Source organism: Pseudophryne corroboree, chromosome 1, assembly GCF_028390025.1.
Source record: "Pseudophryne corroboree isolate aPseCor3 chromosome 1, aPseCor3.hap2, whole genome shotgun sequence".
Classification (NCBI taxonomy): Eukaryota; Metazoa; Chordata; class Amphibia; order Anura; family Myobatrachidae; genus Pseudophryne; species Pseudophryne corroboree.
Genome location: NC_086444.1, coordinates 375,113,180 through 375,139,738, shown reverse-complemented (window position 1 = coordinate 375,139,738; position 26,559 = coordinate 375,113,180). Strand labels below are relative to the sequence as shown.

Sequence of the window (26,559 nt, the reverse complement as noted above, 5' to 3'; positions counted from 1 at the left end):
ATAAAGGGGGTGATGTATGAAAAACGTCCTAACGGACGTTATGTGTCTGGGGGCGTATCACCACATTATCGTGGTGATACGCCCGCACCCGCCGCCACAATGTATTATTCAGGCCCCTGCCGATGTGGGAGTGCGTTATCTTACCTGTTCAGCGATAGCGCACCTTCCACATCGGCTGGGCTGGTATCGCTGCTGCTGGCTCTCTGCGCATGCGCCCTTTTGCCCTTCGCCCGGCTCGTGCCGCTGGCGGCCGGAGGCGCATGCGCTCGCCGGCGCCGGATGTGTTAGGAAGGTCATAGAGGAGGAGGTGTGGGCGGGACTATTGTCCACGAACAATAAAGTTTTTATTTTTAAATTACCTAAATAAAAAAAACACCCACTTTTTAGTACCTGCAGTGCTGTAGCGCCAGCCCTGACCTGGCGAAGCGATGGAGGGGACTTAACGAGCGGTGAGTGACAGTCCCGCCGTTAATACATCAGGGAGGCAGCAAAAAGGTATAGGCACAGCGCTCAGGACGAAGCGGGACCATGCACAATGTTAATTCGTTAAAGTGCCACATCATACATCGTGATGATGCGGTACCAGCAGCAGTTAGCGTGCGCTATTTGCTGAATGCACATAGCGCCCCATCATACATCTGCCCCAAAGTTACACGTGACACTCCTCTCCTTCCTTGTTTATTGTCTCCATCTAATTCTCACCACAGTGCCAGCCTATTGTAGTGTGCTACCCACCACCTTTCTCCCTCCTCCGGCCCGCCCCTCCCTCCTCTGTACAGCCACCGCCTCCTCCCATTCACGCTGTGTGCTGGAGCAGTGGAGCTGTCCCCGGCACTGTGGTGCTGAGCAGCCGGGCTCGGTGTAACATCAGCTGCTCCCTCTGTGCTCTCAGCAGCCTATGGCAGGAAGCGAGCAGGGTGCACAGGCATGAGCGAGCCCAGCAGCTCCCTGCTCAGTGCGGAGGAGACCCGGAGACCTCATCATAGATACCAGCTGCCCCATGAGGCTGATCCAAGCTTCAGGAGGCCTCTCTGTCACCCCCGGGATAGTGCTCTGGCAGGGGGAAGGAGACGTCAGTCCCCACGGGCCACCGAGAGCCCCCCAATAATGAGAAGACTTCCTGAGCAAGAGGGAGGCAGGAGAATCAGGCACCCCAGTAACCCACATTATCATCAGTACACCGATAATCACCATCGGCACCCATCCATTTACTCCCAGTATCCTTCTAGTAACTACCAGTCCAGCAGCCCACCTCTGGATCACCACAGTCGTATTCAGCATCACCCCAATTACCAAAGTCATCACCAGCATACCCCCACTCACCACCCTCACCATGGTCATCCCCAAAGCACCCATGTCCCCGGACACATGATGCCACCCGGTCACAGGCAGTCTCCCAGCCCCAAGCAGCAATCCCCTAGCCCCAGACACCATGAACACAGTCACAGGCAACAGCAGCCCAGCCATAGGGACTACCCAGCTAGTTCCAGAGAGCACACACCGAGCCCCAAACAGATCATCTCTCCTAGTCACAGGCAGCAGCCAGAGAGCAGCCACGAGCAGAGGGCAAGGAGGAAGGAGCCTGGGAAGGGTCCAGAAGCTGCCACCACCCAGCAGCCTGCAGCCAATGACCTTCCCCCGACCAAGAGCAGCGACAGTGACCCTGAGCCGGACTCCGAGCCCCTGTTTGTGGAACTGCACCCCATCCTCAGCTCTGTGTTTGGACAGGTGAGTGCCTTTCACGCGTTAATTGTTCATCTCGACTCAACATAAGCCAGTCCAGTTTTCTTTCTTCTGTGCTGTCTCCTCTGCTGTGTAATAGCCTTGTGGTGGCAGAAATTAATCCTCTGTAACGCTCTCATCCACTTTTTCTGGTATGTTGTCTCATTACGTCCCTATCTTACCTCAGAATAATCTAATTTCCCAGCATGACAGGACTTGTGGTTCTGTGCATATCACATGACTGTCTTCCCATGCTTACTACAGAGAGCATGGACACATGGACAATACTGCTGATGCTCGGCTACTGGGATGGTTGCTGGTGTAATGTCTTCTCGTCAATGAAACGCTATTTGTGGCTTATTAATGCAAACCCTGCCAACAAAATGACACAACTGTCAGGGTGCGCTGTGCATGTGAAAAACTTTATGTTATATTGACTCCCTAAATGTACAGCAACGTGGCAGTATTTCCTCCCTGTTACTGAATGCCGAGGTGAGCTCTGATTCTGGTCCTGCTCCCGTATCTCGACATTGGACAGATAAAGGCGTCAGGGAGTTGTACCATGGTGTAATACTCTTATCACTGCCTTCAAGAATAGATAGCAAATAGACAAAAATGTAAAATAAATTAATTAAATATTATTTGTAAGTAAATGTAGGATGCGTTTGTATAGGCTCTTACAAGTTTGTTTTTAAATACTATCAAGTGAGCTAGGGTTGGTCAGTACAATAGTTTAATAGTTGCCAAGACTAAAGGGAGCTATTTATCAAGCAGAGAGAGAGAGAGAGAGAGAGAGAGAGAGAGGAAATGGAGAGAGAAAAAGCACTAACCAATCAGCTCCTAACTAAGTTTACAAAGTCAGCCTGTAAAATGAGAGTAAGAAGCGGATTGGTTAGTGCTTTATATCTCTCCATTTTATCTCTCTTCAGGCTTTGATAAATACCCCACTTAGTGTCCCCACTAAATATTTTGCAACAATTGTGTTATATATATTGATGGTCATTTAAAGTAGTATGATGTGGTGCATTTTTATTGCAGTGGTGCCTGGTTTTACACTTTGCATATCTTCACAACCCAGTGACCAATTTCTTGCTCATCCTGCCCAAGCACTTACATTTCTTTCTCATCCTGCCCAAACACTTACATTTCTTTCTCATCCTGCCCAAACACTTACATTTCGTTCTCATCCTGCCCAAACACTTACATTTCTTTCTCATCCTGCCCAAACACTTACATTTCTTTCTCATCCTGCCCAAACACTTACATTTCTTTCTCATCCAGCCCAAACACTTACATTTCTTTCTCATCCTGCCCAAACACTTACATTTCTTGATCATCCTGCCCAAACACTTACATTTATTTCTCATCCTGCCCAAACACTTACATTTCTTTCTCATCCTGCCCAAACACTTACATTTCTTTCTCATCCTGCCCAAACACTTACTGTACTGGGCATACACTATACAATTATCTGTCAGATAATCTGTGGTTGGAATGAAAACCTGGTAATGGATGAGAGCAACTGAAAATCGACCATTTGCTCCCAAACACTGGAAAATGGACAAAACCTGTGTGTGATTTGACCAATTTGTATAAACAACAGGTTTTGTCCAATTTCCAGTGTCTGGTAGCAAATGGTCAATTTTCAGTTGCTGTTACCCATTACCAGGTTTTCATTACAACCACAGATTATCTGACAGATAATTGTATAGTGTATGACCAACTTTACATTTCTTGTTCATCCTACCCAAACACTTAAGGGCCCTACACACTTGCCGATTACACCGAGCGATATGAATGATCTCGTTCATTCATGAACAAGAAATCGTTCATATCGCTCAGTATGTAGGCACCAACGATGAACAATAGACGGCCCCGCGCTCGTTCATCGTTGGGGCCGGCTCGTTTATGGACAATCTCGTCCATATTAGCATGCAGGGCTATGGGGCCGTGTGATGTCAGGGAGTGAAGAGACTTCACTCCTCCCGTCACAACCGTCACCCCCCCACCCCCACCCCGGCGCCACCGGGTCATTCATCGGCCATATCCGCCGTTGGGCACCTCGGCCATTGTGTAGGGCCCTTACATTTCTTGCTCATCCTGCCCAAACTTTCGACAACCATTGTAGATTTTTTTCCACTACAAAGACTTGGTTGAAACTTCACCTTGAGGCATAACCTACTATCAAATTTGGACCGCCAACCTCAATAATTCTATGTAAAATAAATTTAACTAAAGTATTGTTATTTAACCCGTATTTCTGCATAACACAACAAAGGAAATGAAGACACAAGACTACCTTCATTGCAAGTGTCTTAGTATTTAATATGACTAATTTGCATACAATATTTTACATGTGCAGCAATATGAAAATATTTTGTTACAGATGCCTAGATTGGGGTAGGACAGTGATTGAAGTCAGTGCCCAAATCTAAACATAAAATAGGTGTAACAAACACAAAAGCAAAGCAATTGTGCTGAAGATTCTATTTACATTGGGCTGGTGTCTGAGTCACCCACACTGTCTATGCCGCGTGCAGTTGCCCACTGTTTTAAGCCTGAGCATGTCTGTGTCCCAGTCGCTCAACAATTGTCCCTGGAGGATAAAAGGGGTGGCTAAGCAGAAGCAGGTATGTGCAAGTTTCAGCGGTGCACTGATGGTGTGTCTAAAGACACACCGAAACAGTCGCTGCGAAGGGGCTTAGTGGGCATCTCAGTTTATCCACTCGAATCAGCCCCATAATGTTCTTGATGATCTGTGTAACCAGGCTTGGACTGGCCCACAGAGGTACAGGGGAAACCACCGGTGGGCCCCACTGCCTGGGAGCCCACCTCCTGCTCTAAGGATCAGGTTCCAGACTATGCACTTGAATTATACATCATACATATGTTACCTTATACTGTACTATGGTGTATTTTCTACAGTGCATTGCTGTTATGAATCTTTTATTAATCTGGTACATTATCATGCATGCAGCAGATGAATTTACTGTATATATTTATGAAGGAGCCCAGACATTGCACTCTCTAATGGTTAGTCAAACCAATGAGGTGGCAGGCCACACCCCCTCTGTGGACTGGCCACATCCCTAAACATGGGCCCCTACCACTGCATTCCCCCGGAGGGCCCTGCATGCCCCAGTCCGACACTGTGTAACTATTGTCTTGCTGTTGTTCATGTAAACTCTTCTCTTATTCCAGAAATAACAATCCATCCATTGTTATTTCTTTGAAACAAAATTCCTTATACAGCTACATTATGTTGCTCCTAATAACCCCTATCTACATTTCTGTTTGTCTTTCCACATACACCATAGATAACTGCATACAACCTCTCCTTCTCACGGTTAATGTATCTTGTTGAAAGTCTAAAATGCTAACACACCTTTGTATGTTTTAAAACATCAAATAAGGTTTTTACTGACTGTGTGTTAAAATCTCTAATGAACAATTGCAATTAACTTTCCATCCCATTTCCTGACAAATGTGTGGGAGTTGGGGCATCGTTTTGAAGAGCAAGCCCATGCAATATTGTACATGATTATATGTATGGCAGAGAAATATTATTTTGAACAATGAGGGTCATTCCGAGTTGATCGGTAGCTGCCGCTGTTTGCTGCGTAGCGATCATTTAAAAAAACTGCAAAACTACACATGCGTATGGGCCACAATGCGCACGCGCAGCATACAAGTACAAAGAGCATCGTTGTTTTGCATTGCTTCTAGCGACCATTCCATTCGCACAGCCGATCGCAAGGAGATTGACAGGAAGTGGGAGTTTATGGGTGTCAACTGACCGTTTTCTGGGTGTATTTGGAAAAATGCAGGCGTGTCTAGGCGTTTGCAGGGCGGGTATCTGACGTCAATTCCGGGACCTTTGTCGCAGCAATCATCGCACAGAATAAGTAACTACAGGGCTAGTCTTGTTTTGCACAAAATGTTTTTGTACCGCTCGGCTGCACAGGCGTTCACACTCTTGCAAAGCGAAAATACACTCCCCCGTGGGCGGCGACTATGCGTTTGCACGGCTGCTAAAAGTAGCCAGCTAGCGATCAACTTGGAATGAGGGCCAATATATCTAAAAATCCTGTAGTTAATGGGGCGTTCTATGCAATGTTTTTATGACCCGCACCTCATTATAATGGTCATTACATTTCTATATATACTTACCCAGCTGGGGAGCCCAGTACTGCTGTATTGCTGTGTAGACACAGCACACCACTCAACAGCCGGCAAGGAAATGGTTTGACAGACTGCAGTGGTCCGTGGCGTGAAGTCCTTCTCAAAGTGCAAGCAGCTAAGCTCTATATAGTGCCTGTACAATGCTTGATTAGTGCTTTCACCACCAGCTTGATAAATCTAAAAATAATGACCATAATGATCTGGTCATAAATCTGGAGCATTAGGGACAGTTATTATTATCACCAAGAAAACTCATTAACCACTGTATATATGTCTATCACACTCTCTTTAGCCCCTTTAGAGCAGGAAGCCAGTTACGAGGAAAATACATGTTAAACTGAAGAGGCAGACAGTGACCCACAGTTTTGTATGCTTGCACTGCAGAATTTTATGATGTGAACTTGCAGATTCATACTGTATATAAGGGCAGCTCCAGTGATTTAGCATCAACTTAAATAATTCAAATTCACTCTTTTTGTCTTGAATTAAGTCATATTTAGATATATGTCTAACATTAAGGCATATTATATACTGCTTGTACTTCGCAAATGGCAGTAATCACCAAGTTTTGTTACTACTGTACATCTTGTTGCTTATTAACTGAGATAAATGCAATTGTTTGCAGTTGACAGACACTCTGACAATCATGGTTAATCTGGGTGGACTGTTTTACATACTTCAGTCGTTGAAATCAGAAGTATTTGAGGAGATTTATTAGACCTTCTAAAGAGGACAAGTGGAGGTGTTGCCCATAGACCAATAAGATCCCATCATTTTATAGAAAGTACTAGACCAGGGGTGGCCTGACTTTTGCAGTCAGCGATCTACTTTGAAAACTGAAAAGCTTTCATGATCTCCCTGGGCTTGACAGGCAAAGGGGCGTGGTGTAACATAAAGGGGACATGACCTCAGGGTGTAGGGACTGTCTGGCCTGAAATCACACATTGGCCCCTACAGTAATAAACACATTGCCCCACACAGGAAAAAAACTCCAACACATTGTCCCCCACAGGATTTATCTCAAACACATTGCCCCACACAGGAGTAAAAGGAATAAAACACATTGCCCCACACTGGAGTAAAACGTCCATTTTCCCGGTGTTGCACGCATACACAGTAAAAAAATCACTGGGAAAAAGCCAAGCAGCACTCAGTCTCAGGAAACCGCAGGTAGAGGAAGGGACAGAGATCCAGCAGCGGCCGCTCATAGCACTATGTATTGACCATGTAGTGACTACCGGCTAATACGTGTTTGCGGGTAGGGCAGTCACCGGAGTGGAGGTAGTACAAGACAGTAGACAACATAAGAGAGGTCCCAGGCACCGGAACTTACTGCACACTGTCGGCACCAACCACGGACAGACAGGTGGGTCAGACACACTGTCCTGGGGCCATCTGTTGTCTCTTTGGCTCCCAATACTAGTATTCCCGGCTACTTCGCAGACCCGCGCCTCCGTCCCAATATCCGCCTCTAGGTTTGGCTTAATAGAGAGCATATAGCCTCTCTCAACTGCCACTGCTCTTCTCAGCAAAGCAGAGCAACACTGCCTGTATTCTCCCCCTGCTCCTCTGTAACCCCTCTGCATCTCCTCAATACCGACACCCAGAGCACGTGCCCCCTTAGCACCTCCCCCCCCCCCGCGGGAGGGGGAGGGGTGGGGTAGCACTGATCCTGGGCAGGTGTGCAGGCAGGTGTGGGTAGCACTGAGGGGGCAGGTAGCAGATAATAGACACGTGCAGCAAGAGACACATAGATGCACTGATCAGGGAACATGCTGCTCTATGCTGCAGGTCCTGTACCATGCACTGGGCATTATGCAGCAGGCAGACCCCAGGGCACCAGCACCCAGTCACAGGGCACTACACTGTGCATATTATACTTCCATTTCCCAGTCACACAAAGCGCAGGAGATGCAATCCCAGCCAGAGGCTCTGCAGTGAGCCTCATACAGACACAGCCACCACCCCTTGCCATGGAGAGGACACGGGAGGGCCGGCTACGGGTCCCCATCCCGGGCTTACCTCGCAGGTGGCTCTCCTGGATGTAGCAGGGTGCAGTGGGGGTGACATTGTCGGAATGAGGAGAGATGAGAGGGGTGCGCTCGTCCATCCCATCAGCAGCCATGACAGCAGCTGCAGCTACAGCAGAGGGGAGGGAGGGAAGGAGGCTGCAGTCACATTGTACATGTCAGAGGACTGGGAATCACAGGGAGGAGACATGGCGGTGGTGGTGGGTGCACATCATCCTCCCACGTAGAACCCCCTCACTGAGCTGCTGGCATCTCCTATATATTTGCCCAGATCTATTTGGCCAGATCTGTGACTGTATGACTCTGACTCCGCCCAGCATTGTGACTCCGCCCAGCGTTATCCACAGAGTGACAGAACTGGGCAAATAAATAGGAGCAGGGGTTAAAGTGAGCCTGAACGGGGCGGAACTGCGTTCCGTCAGTTCCACTTGGAGACGGAACGCAGTTCCGCCTCCTCTGGCTCACCTAACCCGATGTGTGCCGGCGCCGCAGGGAGATGCCGGGCGCCCGCTGAGATTGTGTTATCAGCGGCGCATGGCTCTCCATGCACAGCCGGCGGCAGGCGCTCACTACTGAGCTCCTGCTTCCGGCTCTGTCAATGCGCGCTATGAGAGAGACGTCATGACGTCTCTCTCATAGTGCTGGGGAGCGGACGCCAGGAGGATCACAGTGGGAGCGGGGATTGGTAATTATTGTGTTTTGTTTCATGGTTTTTTTAAATGTGTGACTACTACTGGGGGCATAACTACAGGGGGGCAAGCTACTGGGGGCATTACTACTTGGGGCAAACTACTGGGGGCAAACCTACAGGGGTGCATTACTACTGAGGGCATAACTACAGGGGCACATTACTAGTGGGGGCATAACTACAGGGGCGCATTACTACTGGGGGTATAACTACAGGGGCATTACTACTGGGGGCATAACTACAGGGGCTAAACTACTGGGGGCATTACTACTTGGGGCAAGCTACGGGGGGCAAACTACATGGGGCAAACCTACAGGGGCGCATTACTACTGAGGGCATAACTACAGAGGCACATTACTACTGGGGGCATAACTACTGGGGTGCATTACTACTGGGGGTATAACTAACTACAGGGGCATTACTACTGGGCGCATAACTACAGGGGCTAAACTGCTGGGGGCATTACTACTTGGTGCAAACTACTGGGGCTAAACTACAGGGGTGCATTACTACTGGGGGCATAACTGCAGGGGCGCATTACTAGTACTACTAGGGGCATTGCTACTGGGGGCATTACTAATTGGGGCAAACTACATGGGGCTAAACTACAATGGCTAAATGACTTGGGGGCATTACAACAGGCGACATTACTACTGGGGGCAATACTACACGGGGCATTACCATTAAGGGCATTACTAATGGGGGCACTACTAATGAGGGCATTGTAAAGGGGGCACTTCATAAGGGGCATCACTCCTGGGGACATAAGGGGCACTACTACTGGGGGCATTGCATAAGGGGCACCACTACGATGGGTTCTATATAAGGGGCACTACCACTGTGGGGACTACCAGTACAGTGGACATTGCATAAGGAGCACTACTACTTTGGGCATTGTAAAAGGGGTGCTACTGCTGTGGGCATTGTGTATTACGGGGTGCTACTACTGTCGGCATTATGTGTATTGGGGGTGCTACTACTGTGGGCATTATTACTATTGTGTGACCACGCCCCTTTCTTTTTAGACCACACCCCTTTATTGCATGGGCGCCGGGAAGGGGGGGGGGGAGGTTGTGAGTTCCACCACATCTCTAGGACCACTTTAAGCACTGTATAGGAGATTGTTCTCTGCTTAAAAATAGCTGCCTCCTGTGGGCACTATGGACCGCTGCATGTCAGGCTGCTGGTGGGAAAAGAGAGATGAGACAGCAGCCTTTGAGGTAACAAAGTGGCTTACATGAGTTTCGGGGCTCAACAGGTTGCTGTACTCACTGCCAGTCTGAGACACAGCAGCTGTGCCTGTCTAGAGTCCAGCACAACTGGTGATGGCCCTGTCATCCTGCCCCTTGAGCCACCTCTGCATGTACAGCTCTGTTTTTGCTATGCATTTTAGAGCTGAGTATGCCAGGCCTCTCTCATTACTATCAGGTTATGCGCAAATAGCCTGATTCTGAGTTGGACACAAGTGGAAATGAGTACGTACTGTATCTCAAGGATATCTGCAAACTGCACACACATTGTAGAAAGTTATCGCTGATTGCTCATGTCCGCAGTCCCTGGCCTGTCCACATAAGAACCATACATTCTCATGCAGACATACAGTACTGTGCAAAAGTTTTAGGCAGGTGTGGAAAAAAATCTGCAAAGTTAGAATGCTTTTAAAAATAAAAGGGGTAATAGTTTATTTTATCAATTAGCAAAGTGAATGAACAGAAGAGAAATCTAAGTCAACACAATAATTTTTTATTTTTTTTTGATCATGTAGATTTTATTGAAAGGGAGAAGCATACAGAACAGCAAAATAGAAAATAACAATGACACAATCGGTATACATGTGGCTGGGAAGCCAGTAACAGCATTTATATGTCACATTTCTCCGAGAGGGAATAAAAAGGCAGTTGAGGAATAAGACTATATATTATAGTAACATTACTTTTGGAGATTAAGAATGGGAATAGTAAGGGAGTTTTGAAGGAAAGAGAGACATAACGTCGGGAAGAAGCTCGTGCTCATAAGATTTCACGCTAAAGTGGTGTCGGTAGGTATGTGGAAAGATAGAGAGGTCGAGTAGATGGGATGGGGAGTGCTAGGGAGAGAGATATCAGGGGGAGAAGAAAGAAGAAGGGAAAAAAGAAAAAGGAGATGTCCTCCCCTGGATCAGGGGTCCGGGAGATGTGGGGGAAGTGGGGGGAGAAGGAGAGAAGAGGAAAGAAAAAAATAAATAAAAAAAAAATATATAAAAATAATAAAATAAAATAAAAAATAGATATAGGTTGGAATTCGTACTTAGTTCAATCCTGGGAGGGGGTGGTTGTGGTATCTATACCAGGGAAGCCAAGTGGAATGGAATTATTGTACTGTGTTGTGTTGGAGGCTGGTGATATATTCCATGTTAGCGACAAACCAAATTCTATTTATTAGCGCCTGATGACTGGGAGCTTCGGGGCTCTTCCCATTGCGCGCTATTTGGTATTTAGCTGTGCAAGAAATAAAGAGGATCAATTTTTTCGAATCCTTAGAAATAACGTCGGGCGGAGCGCAGAGAAGAAGATTAGCGGGTGAGAGAGGTGTGGGTAAATCAATTAGTTGAGAGGAGAGCGTGCGGACCATCGTCCAATACGTAACGATTACTGGGCAGGTCCACCAAATATGATAAAAGGTGCCCACGTGTCCGCAATTCCTCCAACAAAGGTCAGAGGTATCCGGGTATATCTTGTGTAGCCGATCCGGTACCAAGTACCATCTCGTATATATTTTATATTAATTTTTCGCGGATTGCTACGCTGATGGAGCATTGTGAGATTGCGGAACGAATTGCGCTCCACCCCACCTCGTCGAAGTTTTGCCCGAGGTCCGCCTCCCATGCTAGCACGTGCGGCTTTAGAAAGGGATTTTCAGGGATGAGGATGGATTTGTAGAGAAGAGAAATAGCACCCCTGTCAGTTGAGTTATATATGCAGAATCTCTCGAGAGGGGAGTGAATCGGCAATGGAAAGGGTAGACGAAGAGAAGAAATAAAGTGACGGATTTGAAGATATTGGTAAAACAGAGAGTTGGGTAGATTATATGTGTTTTGTAAATCAGAAAATTACTTAATGGCGTGTGTGCCTGTGAAGTGTGAATTCTGGTGACGCCTGCAGAAATCCAAGGACGGGCCATTTGGTGAGAGAGCCCCGGGGGAAATGCTGAGTTATACCAGATGGGAGTCAGAGGGGAGGGATATGTGGACAGTTTCAGTTTTTTGTTCAATTTCTGCCAATGGCTAAGTGTCAAATCTATTGCAGGTGAAGGGTGGCGGGGCTGTGGGCGATGCTTGCTAGGAAGCCAAGGTAAATATGAAATCGTCAGGATTTCCATGAGATCCCTTTCCAGGTCAACCCACCATTTAGTATGTTTTGGAGCATGCCAGGCAATCATTTGGCTCAACCTAGTTGCATCGTAATATCGTCGGAGGATGGGGAGGCTTAGACCGCCATTCCGAGGATGTTTAGCTAAAATATCCTGTCGTATTCTGGGTTTCTTATGGTTCCAAATAAATTTACATAGAGAAGATTGGAGGGTAGTTAGAGACTGGTGAGGGATTGAGATTGGAAGCATCTGGAATAAGTATAGGAGTTTGGGGAGGGCGTTCATTTTTATTGCATTGATACGTCCCACCCAAGAGAGTAAGTATGATTCCCATTGATGGATATCCTTAAGAATAGAAGCAATAAGCGGGGGATAGTTAGCTCTTTAGAGAGCACTGTAGGATTTAGTTTTGGAAACCCCAAGATATTTAAGCGAATGTTTGCGCCATGAAAAGTGAAAATTCTGTTGCAATTTGGGACTTTGCAGGTTTAGGGATGTGTAGGGAGAGGGCTTCAGGTTTTGTCTGGTTAATCCTGTATCCCAAAAGGGGGCCGTATATAGATAGTTCCCGGAAGAGGTTTGGGAGAGAAATAGTTGGGTTCGTCAAGGTCAGGAGGATATCGTCGGCAAAAAGGGAAATGGTATACTCTAGTGATGAGCGGGTTCGGATCCTCGGGATCCGACCCGCCCGAACTTCACCTTTTTTTTACACGGGTCCGAGCGACTCGGATCCTCCCGCCTTGCTCGGTTAACCCGAGCGCGCCCGAACGTCATCATCCCGCTGTCGGATTCTCGCGAGATTCGGATTCTATATAAGGAGCCGCGCGTCGCCGCCATTTTCACACGTGCATTGAGATTGATAGGGAGAGGACGTGGCTGGCGTCCTCTCCGTTATATTAGAAAAGAACAGAGTAAACTGAGTGACTTAGTTATGTGGGGAGGATTGGGGACGGGGAGCAGCTGTTAGGGAGTACAGTGCAGGGTTTACCACCAGTGAGTTAGTTTAATCCTTTGTTTCTCTGCCTTAAAAAAACGCTCCACCATATCTGTGCTCAGTGTGCTGCACTGCTGCATGATATATCTGTGCTTAGTGCAATGCTGCCTAATTGTGGGGACTGGGGAGTAGTTATAGCAGGAGTACAGTGCACAGTTTTACTGACAGTGACCACCAGTCCAGTATACGTTTGTCTGCCTGAAAAACACTCCTGTGGTGTTTTTTTTTCTTCTTCATACTAGTTTAGCAGTCTGCTGACAGTGTCCACCAGGTCCGTTATATACAGTATATTATATATATAAGCAGTACGGTAGGCCACGGCTGTACCTACCTCTGTGTCGTCAGTGCACTTGTCGTCCATAAGTAATATAATACTATACTTACTATCCATCCATCTACATTGTATACCTACCTGTGGTGGGGTTTTTTTTCTTCATACTAGTTTAGCAGTCTGCTGACAGTGTCCACCAGGTCCATAATATACAGTATATTATATATATAAGCAGTATGGTAGGCCACGGCTGTACCTACCTCTGTGTCGTCAGTGCACTCGTCGTCCATAAGTAATATAATACTATACTTACTATCCATCCATCTACATTATTGTATACCTACCTGTGGTGTTTTTTTTTCCTTCATACTAGTTTAGCAGTCTGCTGACAGTGTCCACCAGGTCCATTATATACAGTATATTATATATATAAGCAGTACGGTAGGCCACGGCTGTACCTACCTCTGTGTCGTCAGTGCACTCGTCGTCCATAAGTAATATAATACTATACTTACTATCCATCCATCTACATTGTATACCTACCTGTGGTGGTTTTTTTTTCTTCTTCATACTAGTTTAGCAGTCTGCTGACAGTGTCCACCAGGTCCGTTATATACAGTATATTATATATATAAGCAGTACGGTAGGCCACGGCTGTACCTACCTCTGTGTCGTCAGTCACTCGTCCTCCATAAGTAATACAATACTATACTATCCATCCATCTACATTGTATACCTGTGGTGGCTTTTAGTTGTGCGCATTAAAATATGGAGAACAAAAATGTGGAGGTTAAAAAAATAGGGAAAGATCACGATCCACTTCCACCTCATGCTGAAGCTGCTGCCACTAGTCATGGCCGAGACGATGAAATGCCATCAACGTCGTCTGCCAAGGCCGATGCCCAATGTCATAGTACAGAGCATGTAAAATCCAAAACACAAAAGATCAGTAAAAAAATGACCCAAAAATCAAAATTAAAAGCGTCTGAGGAGAAGCGTAAACTTGCCAATATGCCATTTACGACACGGAGTGGCAAGGAACGGCTGAGGCCCTGGCCTATGTTCATGGCTAGTGGTTCAGCTTCACATGAGGATGGAAGCACTCATCCTCTCGCTAGAAAAAAGAAAAGACTTGCGGCAAAAGCACAGCAAAGAACTGCGTTCTTCGAAATCCCAAATCCCAAAGGAGAGTCCAATTGTGTCGGTTGCGATGCCTGACCTTCCCAACACTGGACGGGAAGAGCTTGCGCCTTCCACCATTTGCACGCCCCCTGCAAGTGCTGGAAGGAGCACCCGCAGTCCAGTTCCTGATAGTCAAATTGAAGATGTCACTGTTGAAGTACACCAGGATGAGGATATGGGTGTTGCTGGCGCTGGGGAGGAAATTGACAAGGAGGATTCTGATGGTGAGGTGGTTTGTTTAAGTCAGGCACCCGGGGAGACACCTGTTGTCCGTGGGAGGAATATGGCCATTGACATGCCTGGTCAAAATACAAAAAAAAATCAGCTCTTCAGTGTGGAATTATTTCAACAGAAATGCGGACAACTGGTGTCAAGCCGTGTGTTGCCTTTGTCAAGCTGTAATAAGTAGGGGTAAGGACGTTAACCACCTCGGAACATCCTCCCTTATACGTCACCTGCAGCGCATTCATAATAAGTCAGTGACAAGTTCAAAAACTTTGGGCGACAGCGGAAGCAGTCCACTGACCAGTAAATCCCTTCCTCTTGTAACCAAGCTCGCGCAAACCACACCACCAACTCCCTCAGTGTCAATTTCCTCCTTACCCAGGAAAGCCAATAGTCCTGCAGGCCATGTCACTGGCAAGTCTGACGAGTCCTCTCCTGCCTGGGATTCCTCCGATGCATCCTTGAGTGTAACGCCTACTGCTGCTGGTGGTGCTGCTGTTGTTGCTGCTGGGAGTCGATCGTCATCCCAGAGGGGAAGTCGGAAGACCACTTGTACTACTTCCAGTAAGCAATTGACTGTCCAACAGTCCTTTGCGAGGAAGATGAAATATCACAGCAGTCATCCTGTTGCAAAGCGGATAACTGAGGCCTTGACAACTATGTTGGTATTAGACGTGCGTCCAGTATCCGCCGTTAGTTCACAGGGAACTAGATAATTGCTTGAGGTAGTGTGCCCCCGTTACCAAATACCATCTAGGTTCCACTTCTCTAGGCAGGCGATACCGAGAATGTACACGGACGTCAGAAAAAGACTCACCAGTGTCCTAAAAAATGCAGTTGTACCCAATGTCTACTTAACCACGGACATGTGGACAAGTGGAGCAGGGCAGACTCAGGACTACATGACTGTGACAGCCCACTGGGTAGATGTATTGCCTCCCGCTGCAAGAACAGCAGCGGCGGCACCAGTAGCAGCATCTCGCAAACGCCAACTCTTTCCTAGGCAGGCTACGCTTTGTATCACCGCTTTCCAGAATACGCACACAGCTGAAAACCTCTTACAGCAACTGAGGAAGATCATCGCAGAATGGCTTACCCCAATTGGACTCTCCTGGGGATTTGTGGCATCGGACAACGCCAGCAATATTGTGCGTGCATTACATCTGGGCAAATTCCAGCACGTCCCATGTTTTGCACATACCTTGAATTTGGTGGTGCAGAATTATTTAAAAAATGACAGGGGAGTGCAAGAGATGCTGTCGGTGGCCAGAAGAATTGCGGGCCACTTTCGGCGTACAGGCACCGCGTACAGAAGACTGGAGCACCACCAAAAACACCTGAACCTGCCCTGCCATCATCTGAAGTAAGAGGTGGTAACGAGGTGGAATTCAACCCTCTATATGCTTCAGAGGATGGAGGAGCAGCAAAAGGCCATTCAAGCCTATACATCTGGCCACGATATAGGCAAAGGAGGTGGAATGCACCTGTCTCAAGCGCAGTGGAGAATGATTTCAACGTTGTGCAAGGTTCTGCAACCTTTTGAACTTGCCACACGTGAAGTCAGTTCAGACACTGCCAGCCTGAGTCAGGTCATTCCCCTCATCAGGCTTTTGCAGAAGAAGCTGGAGGCATTGAAGGAGGAGCTAAAACAGAGCGATTCCGCTAGGCATGTGGGACTTGTGGATGGAGCCCTTCATTCGCTTAACCAGGATTCACGGGTGGTCAATCTGTTGAAATCAGAGCACTACATTTTGGCCACCGTGCTCGATCCTAGATTTAAAACCTACGTTGGATCTCTCTTTCCGGCAGACACAAGTCTGCAGAGGTTCAAAGAACTGCTGGTGAGAAAATTGTCAAGTCAAGCGGAACGCGACCCGTCAACATCTCCTCCTTCACATTCTCCCGCAACTGGGGGTGCGAGGAAAAGGCTACGAATTCCGAGCCCACTCGCTGGCGGTGATGCAGGGCAGTCTGGAGCGACTGCTGATGCTGACATCTGGTCCGGACTGAAGGACCTGCCAACGATTACTGACATGTCGTCTACTGTCACTGCATATGATTCTCTCACCATTGAAAGAATGGTGGAGGATTATATGAGTGACCGCATCCAAGTAGGCATGTCAGACAGTCCGTACGTATACTGGCAGGAAAAAGAGGCAATTTGGAGGCCCTTGCACAAACTGGCTTTATTCTACCTAAGTTGCCCTCCCTCCAGTGTGTACTCCGAAAGAGTGTTTGGTGCCGCCGCTCACCTTGTCAGCAATCGGCGTACGAGGTTACTTCCAGAAAATGTGGAGAAGATGATGTTCATTAAAATGAATTATAATCAATTCCTCCATGGAGACATTCACCAGCAGCAACTGCCTCCAGAAAGTACACGGGGACCTGAGATGGTGGATTCCAGTGGGGACGAATTAATAATCTGTGAGGAGGGGTATGTACACAGTGAAAGGGGTGATGAATCGAACGATGATGATGAGGTGGACATCTTGCCTCTGTAGAGCCAGTTTGTGCAAGGAGAGATTGATTGCTTCTTTTTTGGTGGGGGCCCAAACCAACCAGTCATTTCAGTCACAGTCGTGTGGCAGACCCTGTCGCTGAAATGATGGGTTCGTTAAAGTGTGCATGTCCTGTTTTTACAACATAAGGGTGGGTGGGAGGGCCCAAGGACAATTCCATCTTGCACCTCTTTTTTCTTTCATTTTTCTTTGCGTCATGTGCTGTTTGGGGAGTATTTTTTTAAGTGCCATCCTGTCTGACACTGCAGTGCCACTCCTAGATGGGCCAGGTGTTTGTGTCGGCCACTAGGGTCGCTTAGCTTAGTCGTCACACAGCTACCTCATAGCGCCTCTTTTTTTCTTTGCGTCATGTGCTGTTTGGGGAGTATTTTTTTGAAGGGCCATCCTGCGTGACACTGCAGTGCCACTCCTAGATGGGCCAGGTGTTTGCGTCGGCCACTTGGGTCGCTTAGCTTAGTCACACAACGACTTTGGTGCAGCTCTTTTTTTCTTTGCATCATGTGCTGTTTGGGGACTATTTTTTTAAGTGCCATCCTGTCTGACACTGCAGTGCCACTCCTAGATGGGCCAGGTGTTTGTGTCGGCCACTAGGGTCGCTTAGCTTAGTCGTCACACAGCTACCTCATTGCGCCTCTTTTTTTCTTTGCGTCATGTGCTGTTTGGGGAGTATTTTTTGGAAGGGCCATCCTGCGTGACACTGCAGTGACACTCCTAGATGGGCCAGGTGTTTGTGTCGGCCACTAGGGTCGCTTAGCTTAGTCGTCACACAGCTACCTCATTGCGCCTCTTTTTTTCTTTGCATCATGTGCTGTTTGGGGAGTATTTTTTGGAAGGGCCATCCTGCGTGACACTGCAGTGCCACTCCTAGATGGGCCAGGTGTTTGTGTCGGCCACTTGGGTCGCTTAGCTTAGTCACACAACGACTTTGGTGCAGCTCTTTTTTTCTTTGCATCATGTGCTGTTTGGGGACTATTTTTTTAAGTGCCATCCTGTCTGACACTGCAGTGCCACTCCTAGATGGGCCAGGTGTTTGTGTCGGCCACTTGTATCGCTTAGCTTAGTCACACAGCGACCTTGGTGCGCCTCTTTTTTTCTTTGCATCATGTGCTGTTTGGGGACTATTTTTTTGAAGTGCCATCCTGCCTGACACTGCAGTGCCACTCCTAGATGGGCCAGGTGTTTGTGTCGGCCACTTGTGTCGCTTAGCTTAGCCATCCAGCGACCTCGGTGCAAATTTTAGGACTAAAAATAATATTGTGAGGTGTGAGGTGTTCAGAATAGACTGAAAATGAGTGGAAATTATGGTTTTTGAGGTTAATAATACTATGGGATCAAAATGACCCCCAAATTCTATGATTTAAGCTGTTTTTTAGGGTTTTTTTAAAAAAAACCCGAATCCAAAACACACCCGAATCCGACCAAAAAAATTTGGTGAGGCTTTGCCAAAACGCGTTCGAACCCAAAACACGGCCACGGAACCGAACCCAAAACCAAAACACAAAACCCGAAAAATTTCAGGTGCACATCACTAGTATTCTCGACGCGATTGACACATATCCCGGATTTGTCAGGGTTAGCGAGGGGTTCGATGACAAGTTCGAATATAAGAGGTGATAGCGGACACCCCTGGCGGGTTCCGTTAGAGATAGTAAAGGTGTCTGACAGCAAGCCGTTAGAAAGTACCGACGCCGAGGGGTTTTGGTATAAGGCCTGAATGGCTTGGAGAAATTTACCGTGAAAGCCAAAACGCCGGAGGGTCTGCTGCATGAAGGGCCAAGATACCCTGTCGAAGGCTTTCTCCGCATCTAAAGCGAGTGCCACAGACGGGATCTTCTGTAGGTTAATGTAATGAATAATATCAATTACGCGTCTAATATTATCGAGATCCTGTCTAGAAGGGACAAAGCCCACCTGGTCAGGGTGTATGAGCGAGGGGAGAATAGGGTTGAGTCTATTGGCCAACACTTTGGCGAAGATTTTCAAGTCGGAGTTCAAAAGTGATATAGGCCGGTAGTTAGAGACAAGCTGGGGGTCCTTGTCGGGTTTTGGGATCACAGTAATAACAGCCTTAGTTGTGTGGGAGTGGAAGGGAGACCCGTCTAGTATAAGATAAAATACCGTTGTGAGGTGGGGGAGTAGCGCGGATTGAAAAGTTTTATACTAGGACATCGGGAAGCCGTCTTGGCCTGGGGCTTTGGACGGCTTCTGAGATTTGATAGCAAGATCAATTGTCAACACAATATTTTAGGTGACCACCCTTTGCCTTCAAAACTGCATCAGTTCTTCTAGGTACACTTGCACAGTTTTTGAAGGAACTCAGCTGGGAGGTTGTTCCAAACATCTTGGAGAACTAACCACAGATCTTCTGAGGATGTAGGCTTGCCTCTTCATGTAATCCAAGACAGACTCAATGATGTTGAGATCAGGGCTTAGTGGGGGCCATATCATCACTTCCAGGACTTCTTGTTCTTCTTTACGCTGAAGTTAGATCTTAATGACACTGGCTGTATGTTTGGTATCCGGTCTCTAGGTCGACAAGACTTAGGTCAACAGTGTCTAAGTAAACCACTGTTGGTCGACAGTAACTAGGTCGACAGGTTTTCTAGGTCGACAGGGTCTCTAGTTCGTAAAGTTCTAGGTCGACAGGTCAAAAGGTCGACATGCGATTTTCCATTTTTTTCCTTTTTTTTTTCCTTTTTCATACTTTACGATCCACGTGGACTACGATTGGGAACGGTAACCTGTGCCGAGCACAGCAGTAGCGGGTCAAGGCACCTTGCCCGAAGCAAGAAGACCTGGTGCACTAATTGGGGTTCACGGTCACTGTATGGTGAAAACGACACCAAAAAAGATTAAAAAACTCATGTCGACCTTGTGACCTGTTGACCTAGACCATGTCGACCTAGATACCATGTCGACCTAGAGACCATGTTGACCTAGAGACCCTGTCGACCTAATTACTGTCGACCAGTAGTGATCGACCTAGACACTGTCGACCTAAGTCTTGTTGACCTTCAATACCACGCCCGTATGTTTGCTGCAGAATACATGTGGAGCCAATCAGACATCTCCCTGATGGTATTGCATGATGGATAAGGATCTGCCTGTATTTGTCAACATTGCTGAAATGCAGCCCCAAACTTGAAAGGAAACGCCACCATGCTTCCTGTTGCCTGCATACACTCATTATTGTACCGCTCTCCAGCCCTTCGGCAAACAAACTGCCTTCTGTTAAACTAAATATTTCTAAATTTGCCTCATCATTCCGGTGCACCTACTCCCATTTTTCTGCACCCCAGTTCCTATGTTTTCATACATAGTTGAGTCACTTGTCCTTGTTTCCACGTCGAAGGTATGGCTTTTTGGACGCAATTTTTCCACAGAGACTACTTCTGGCCAGACTTCTGTGAACAGTAGATGGGTGTACCTGAGTCCCACTGGTTTCTGCCAGTTCTGAGCTGATGGCACTGCTGGACATCTTCTAATTTCAAAGGAAAGTAAGCATGTCTCTTCATGATGTACCTAGAAGAACTGATGCTGTTTTGAAGGCAAAGGGTGTTCACACCAAATATTGATTTAATTTACATTTCTCTTCTGTTCATTCACTTTGCATTTTGTTAATTGATAAAAATAAATTATTAACTCTTCTATTTTTTAAAATATTCTTAGTCTGCAGCATGTTTTCCACACCTGCCTAAAACTATTGTAGAAACAGTACTGTAGATTACAAGTGTGGACAGACTGATTCATCATTTGACAGCCCACTCTTTCTGTGTGCGGTAACTGGGCAGCGACACGCAATCGCACAGAACTGACCAGTCTCGGAGTGTCAATGGATGCATCCAACTTAGAGTCAGTCTAAATATGATTAATCCAGGTGCAAGTTTTGCACCCACCAGCTGGGTTTGTATCCAACGCTATACAATATAATGAATAAGGCAATAGCTCAAAGGCAACACTTGACAAACAGACAACACAATAGAATAAATAAGAGAAGCAAACCAATCCAATAAATAGTCCACAGAATAGGTAATCTTCTTCTTATTCATGTTTTCCTCAGGAGCGGGTACATGTAAAGAAGAAGAAAAAATAATGGAGTTCCGGGAACAGCGGGAGGGGGGTTGCTATTGGAGAAGAACCTCTTGAGGGCTCTAGGGGTCTCACATCAATAGTGCTGGAGTTCCTAACAATGGGGGTGATGTATGAAAAACGTCCTAACGGACGTTATGTGCCTGGGGGCGTATCACCACATTATCGTGGTGATACGCCCCCACCCGCCGCCACAATGTATTATTTGCATGCCTGCCGATGTGGGAGGGCGTTATGTCACCTGTAGTGTGATATGCCTTCTTCCACATCGGCGAGGCTGTTATCGGCGCAGCAGTCTGTGCGCATACGCCCTTCTCCCCTCCTTCCAGCAGGCACTGCTAGCAGCCTCCGGCTCATGCGCCGCCGGAGGTTTGTCCAGGAACAATAAAGTTTTTTTCATCTCAATTTCATTATAAAAAAAAACAACAACAGCACATCCATGATTGAGGGTAACACACAGCGCCTGGCCGGGGGAGGCGTTCCGGCCCGGCGGACTTAAGAGTCGAAAAGTCACAGCAGAGGCAATCATACATTGCCTCTGCCCTTCGTTTGACAGTCACCACTGCGGGGAAGCGGTAAGCGGTGGGGGCGCGCGGCGGACAATGCACACGGCGTTAACACTCCGTTCATACATTAGGGGGAAGCGCAACATACAGGCTTAAGGTGCGCTGTGGTCAGCAGAAACCACAGCGCACTTTCATACATCTGGCCCATTATTCTGCAAGTCCAAGATTTATAACACTCATCAAGTCCAAGAATTACAATATTAAGCAAGTCCAAGGATCCTAAGAGTCAGATAGCGACAGAAAGGCACACGTTTTAAGGATAGCCATACTTGGTTCCAGTGACATCATTACTACCTTGGTTATTTTGATTTAACTATCTGTGCTTAAGCCTGGATATCACTAAAGCTGCAGTGTTATAGGCCCTACACACTGGCCGACATCACTGCACGATATGAACGATCTTGTTCATTAATGAACGAGATAACGTTCATATCGTGCAGTGTGGAGGCACCAGCGATGAACGATGCGCGGCCCCGCACTCGTTCATCGCTGGTGCCCCGTCGGCTGTGCATGCAGGCCAATATGGACGATCTCGTCCATATTTGCCTGCAGTTCTATGGAGCCGTGTGATAGGGCGAGTGAAGTAACTTCACTCCCCCCGTCACTGCCCCCCTGCCGCCGGATCGCCCATCGGCCTTATCCGCCGTCGGGCAGCTCGGCGGCAGATCGGCCAATGTGTAGGGCCCATTAGTTTGCCTTGAGGACCTTGAGGGCTGGGAATGGCTGTATTACAGAGCAATGTGTTATGTTAATAAATGGAGCATAATGGGGCAGATGTATTTAGCCTGGAGAAGTGATAAAGCAGTGATAACGCACCAGCCAATCATTATGGGTTTGAAAAATGACAGTTAGGAGCTGATTGGTTGGTGCGTTGTTACCTTCCACTTATCACTGCTTTATCACTTCTCCAGGCTTAATACATCTGCCCCATTATGTCATTGTATGCCCAGGAGAGAGAGGCCACCATTGAGGGGGGAATGGGTGGGGGCAGCAAGAACCCACAGGAAGAGGATAAAATGGAGTGAACTTGATAGAGGGATCCCCAGACACCATTCTTACATGTACTCTTTGATAGGCTGCATTCGCAAAAGCAATATAAGCAATAGATGGCTTTTACAACCAGTTCAATAGAAATGAAAATGGAAAACATTATTTAAAAAAGTGAGTGAATATTCCATAAACAGCTAGCCAGCTCTATAACATACCTCCCAGCCCTCCACTTGAGAGCGCCCAGTCAGATTCTGTTAGGACAGTATTAGAGAAAGCGGGAGTTGAATACCAGGTCAGTACAGAAAAAATTACGTGGCCTTCAGCTATTTAAAAATGTAAATTTTGACTTTTACTGTAAAACTACTGTGTATGCTCTGTAATATATTTGTACACTATACAAGTCTAGCATCATTATTTTTTTTATATTTGTACACTAACCAGAAGTAGAATAATAGTAATTAAAATGTTTAAGTCTGTACAGTATAAACTCTTGTAGCATTTCCTATGCACAGGTGTCCCTACACAGCTAGATATTTTCAGCTGCCCACAAAACAGGCATGTGTTCTGGGTTTGCACAGAGCTTTATATAGGGGTTGCAGCTATGTTACCGGTCACAGTACCGGCCCCTAAATCCCGCCCACTCACAATCCCGATGGACGGCATGCCGAACAACAAAGACTACTCCCACTCTTGGATGTCCACGACACCAACAGAGTGGGAATAGAACCTGTGGTGAGCCCGCTGCGTGGTGAGCGCAGCGAGCCCGCAAGGGTCTTGCTTTACCCCCCTCCCCGCCAGGGTGTCCGTTCAGATGGTCGACAGTGTTAAGGTCGACACTCACTAGGTCGACCATTATTGGACGACATTAATAAGGTCGACATGGGCAAATGGTCGACACATGAAAATGGTCGACACGTGAAAAGGTCGACATGTGTTTTTCAAAAAATTTTAATTTTATGTAACTTTTTCATACTTTACGATCCACGTGGACTATGATTGGGAACGGTAACCTGTGCCGAGTACAGCGGTAGCGGAGCGAGGCACCTTGCCCGAAGCATGGCGAGCAAAGCGAGCCATGCGAGGGGGACGTGGTGCACTAATTGTAGTTCCCCGTCACTTTCCGCAAAAAATTACACAATAAAAAATAGGATTTTAATTACCTACCGGTAAATCCTTTTCTCGTAGTCCGTAGAGGATGCTGGGGTTCACATTAGTACCATGGGGTATCGATGGGTCCACTAGGAGCCATTGGCACTTTAAGAGTTTGAGAGTGTGGGCTGGCTCCTCCCTCTATGCCCCTCCTACCAGACTCAGTCTTGAAACTGTGCCCGAGGAGACGGACATCTTCGAGAGAAGGATTTTACACAGATAGTGGCTAGATTCATACCAGCTCACACACAAGACAAACCAAGCTAACTAGCTTGAAACATCAGCAACGGCTGAACAACATTACTTACCAAGTAATAAAACAGTACTTAACCAAGAACTAAGCAGTACTGAACCAAGTAACCACTGCAGGATCACGAAGCACTGGGCGTGCGCCCAGCATACTCTACGGACTACGAGAAAAGGATTTACCGGTAGGTAATTAAAATCCCATTTTCTCTTACGTCCTAGAGGATGCTGGGGTTCACATTAGTACCATGGGGATGTACCAAAGCTCCCAGAATGGGAGGGAGAGCGTGGAGGCTTCTGCAGAACTGATTGACCAAACTTCAGGTCCTCAGAGGCCAAAGTATCGAACTTGTAGAACTTTGCAAACGTGTTCGACCCAGACCAAGTAGCCGCTCGGCAAAGCTGTAAAGCCGAGACACCCCGGGCAGCCGCCCAGGAAGAACCCACCTTACGAGTACAGTGGGCCTTAATAGACGTAGGACACGGCAATCCTGCTGTAGAATACGCATGCTGGATAGTGAACCTGATCCAGCGAGAGATTGTCTGCTTAGAAGCAGGACACCCAAGTTTCTTGGGATCATATAGTACAAACAGAGAGTCCGATTTTCTGTGACGAGCAGTCCTTTTCACAGATTTTCAGAGCCCTTACAACATCCAAGGACTTTGATGAAATGGAGGAGTCAGTAGCAACTGGCACCACAACAGGTTGGTTGATATGAAATGCCAACATAACCTTCGGAAGAAACTTCGGATGTGTCCGGGGGTCAGCTCTGTCTTCATGGAAGATCAAGTAGGGGCTCTTACAAGACAAAGCCCCCAGCTCCGACACATGCCTAGCAGAAGCTAAGGCCAACAAAGTGACAGCCATCCACTTGAGAAACTTGACCTCAACCTCCGATAGAGGCTCGAACCAATCTGATTGGAGGAACTGTAACACCACGTTAAGATCCCAGGGCTCCGTAGGCGGCACAAAGGGAGGCTGGATGTGCAGAACCCCTTTCAGAAAAGTCTGAACCTCAGGGAGGGAAGCCAATTGTTTCTGGAAGAAAATGGATAGGGCCAAAATCTGGACCTTTACGGATCCCAACCTTAGGCCCATATCCACACCTGCTTGCAGGAAGAGGAGAAACCGTCCCGTAGGAAACTTCTTGGACTCACACCAAGATACATATTTCTTCCAAATATGATGGTAATGTTTAGACGTAACTTCTTTCCTAGCCAGTATCAGGGTAGGAATAACCTTGTTCGGAATGCCCTTCCGAGCTAATATCTGGCGTTCAACCTCCATGCCGTCAAACGTAGCCACTGTAAGTCTTGATAAGCAAACGGCCCCTGCTGCAGCAGGTCCTCCCGAAGAGAAAGAGGTTTTTGGCTCATCCAGCAGTAGATCCAGAAGATCCACGTACCAAGCCCTCCTGGGCCAGTCCGGAGTAATGAGGATTGCCTGGACTCCTGTTCTCCTGATGAGTTTTAGAACTCTTGGAATGAGTGGAAGTGGAGGAAACACGTACACCGACTGGAACACCCACGGAGTCACTAGGGCGTCCACCGCCACAGCTTGCGGATCCCTCGACCTGGAACAATACCTACGAAGCTTCTTGTTGAGAGGAGAGGCCATCATGTCTATTTGAGGTACATCCCAAAGATCTGTCACCTCTGTGAACACCTCCGGATGGAGTCCCCATTCTCCTGGATGGAGATCGTGTCTGCTGAGGAAGTCCGCATCCCAGCTGTCTACTCCCGGAATGAAGATTGCTGACAGCGCCAATGCGTGTTTTTCTGCCCAGAGGATGATTCTTGTTACCTCTGACATTGCAGCTCTGCTCTTCGTTCTGCCCTGTTGGTTTATGTAAGCCCCTGTCGTTACATTGTCTGACTGTAGTTGAATGGCTCGATCTCGCAGAAGATGAGCCGCTTGGAGAAGACTGTTGTAGACGGCTCTTAGTTCCAGAATGTTTATTGGTAGTCCGGCTTCCAGACTTGACCACCTTCCTTGGAAGGTCTCCCCTTGAGTGACTACACCCCAGCCCCGGAGACTTGCATCCATGGTTAGAAGGATCCAGTCCTGAATCCCGAACCTGCGGCCCTCCAGAAGGTGAGGCAGTTGTAGCCACCAGAGGAGTGAAATCCTGACTTTTGGCGACAGACGTATTCTCTGGTGCATGTGCAGATGAGATCCCGACCACTTGTCCAGGAGATCCAGTTGGAAGGGTCGAGCATGAAACCTCCCATACTGCAGAGCTTCGTAAGAGGCTACCATCTTCCCCAGAAGTCGAATGCACTGATGAACCGATACCCGGGCTGGCTTCAAGACATCCCGGACCATTGCTTGTATCACCAACACTTTCTCCTCCGGGA

At 47.4% G+C, this 26,559-nt stretch overlaps 1 protein-coding gene across 1 annotated transcript in view; it reads left to right on the top strand.

The window, feature by feature from the left end:
• Positions 1-398: 398 nt before the first annotated feature.
• Positions 399-26,559, top strand: part of CABP1 (calcium binding protein 1) — an 80,576-nt gene continuing 54,415 nt past the window's right edge. Inside the window, exon 1 of the mRNA XM_063913110.1 lies at positions 399-1,728. Within this exon, the coding sequence (XP_063769180.1) occupies positions 928-1,728 (801 nt within the window). The 5' untranslated portion in view covers positions 399-927. The remainder of the gene's footprint in view (positions 1,729-26,559) is intronic.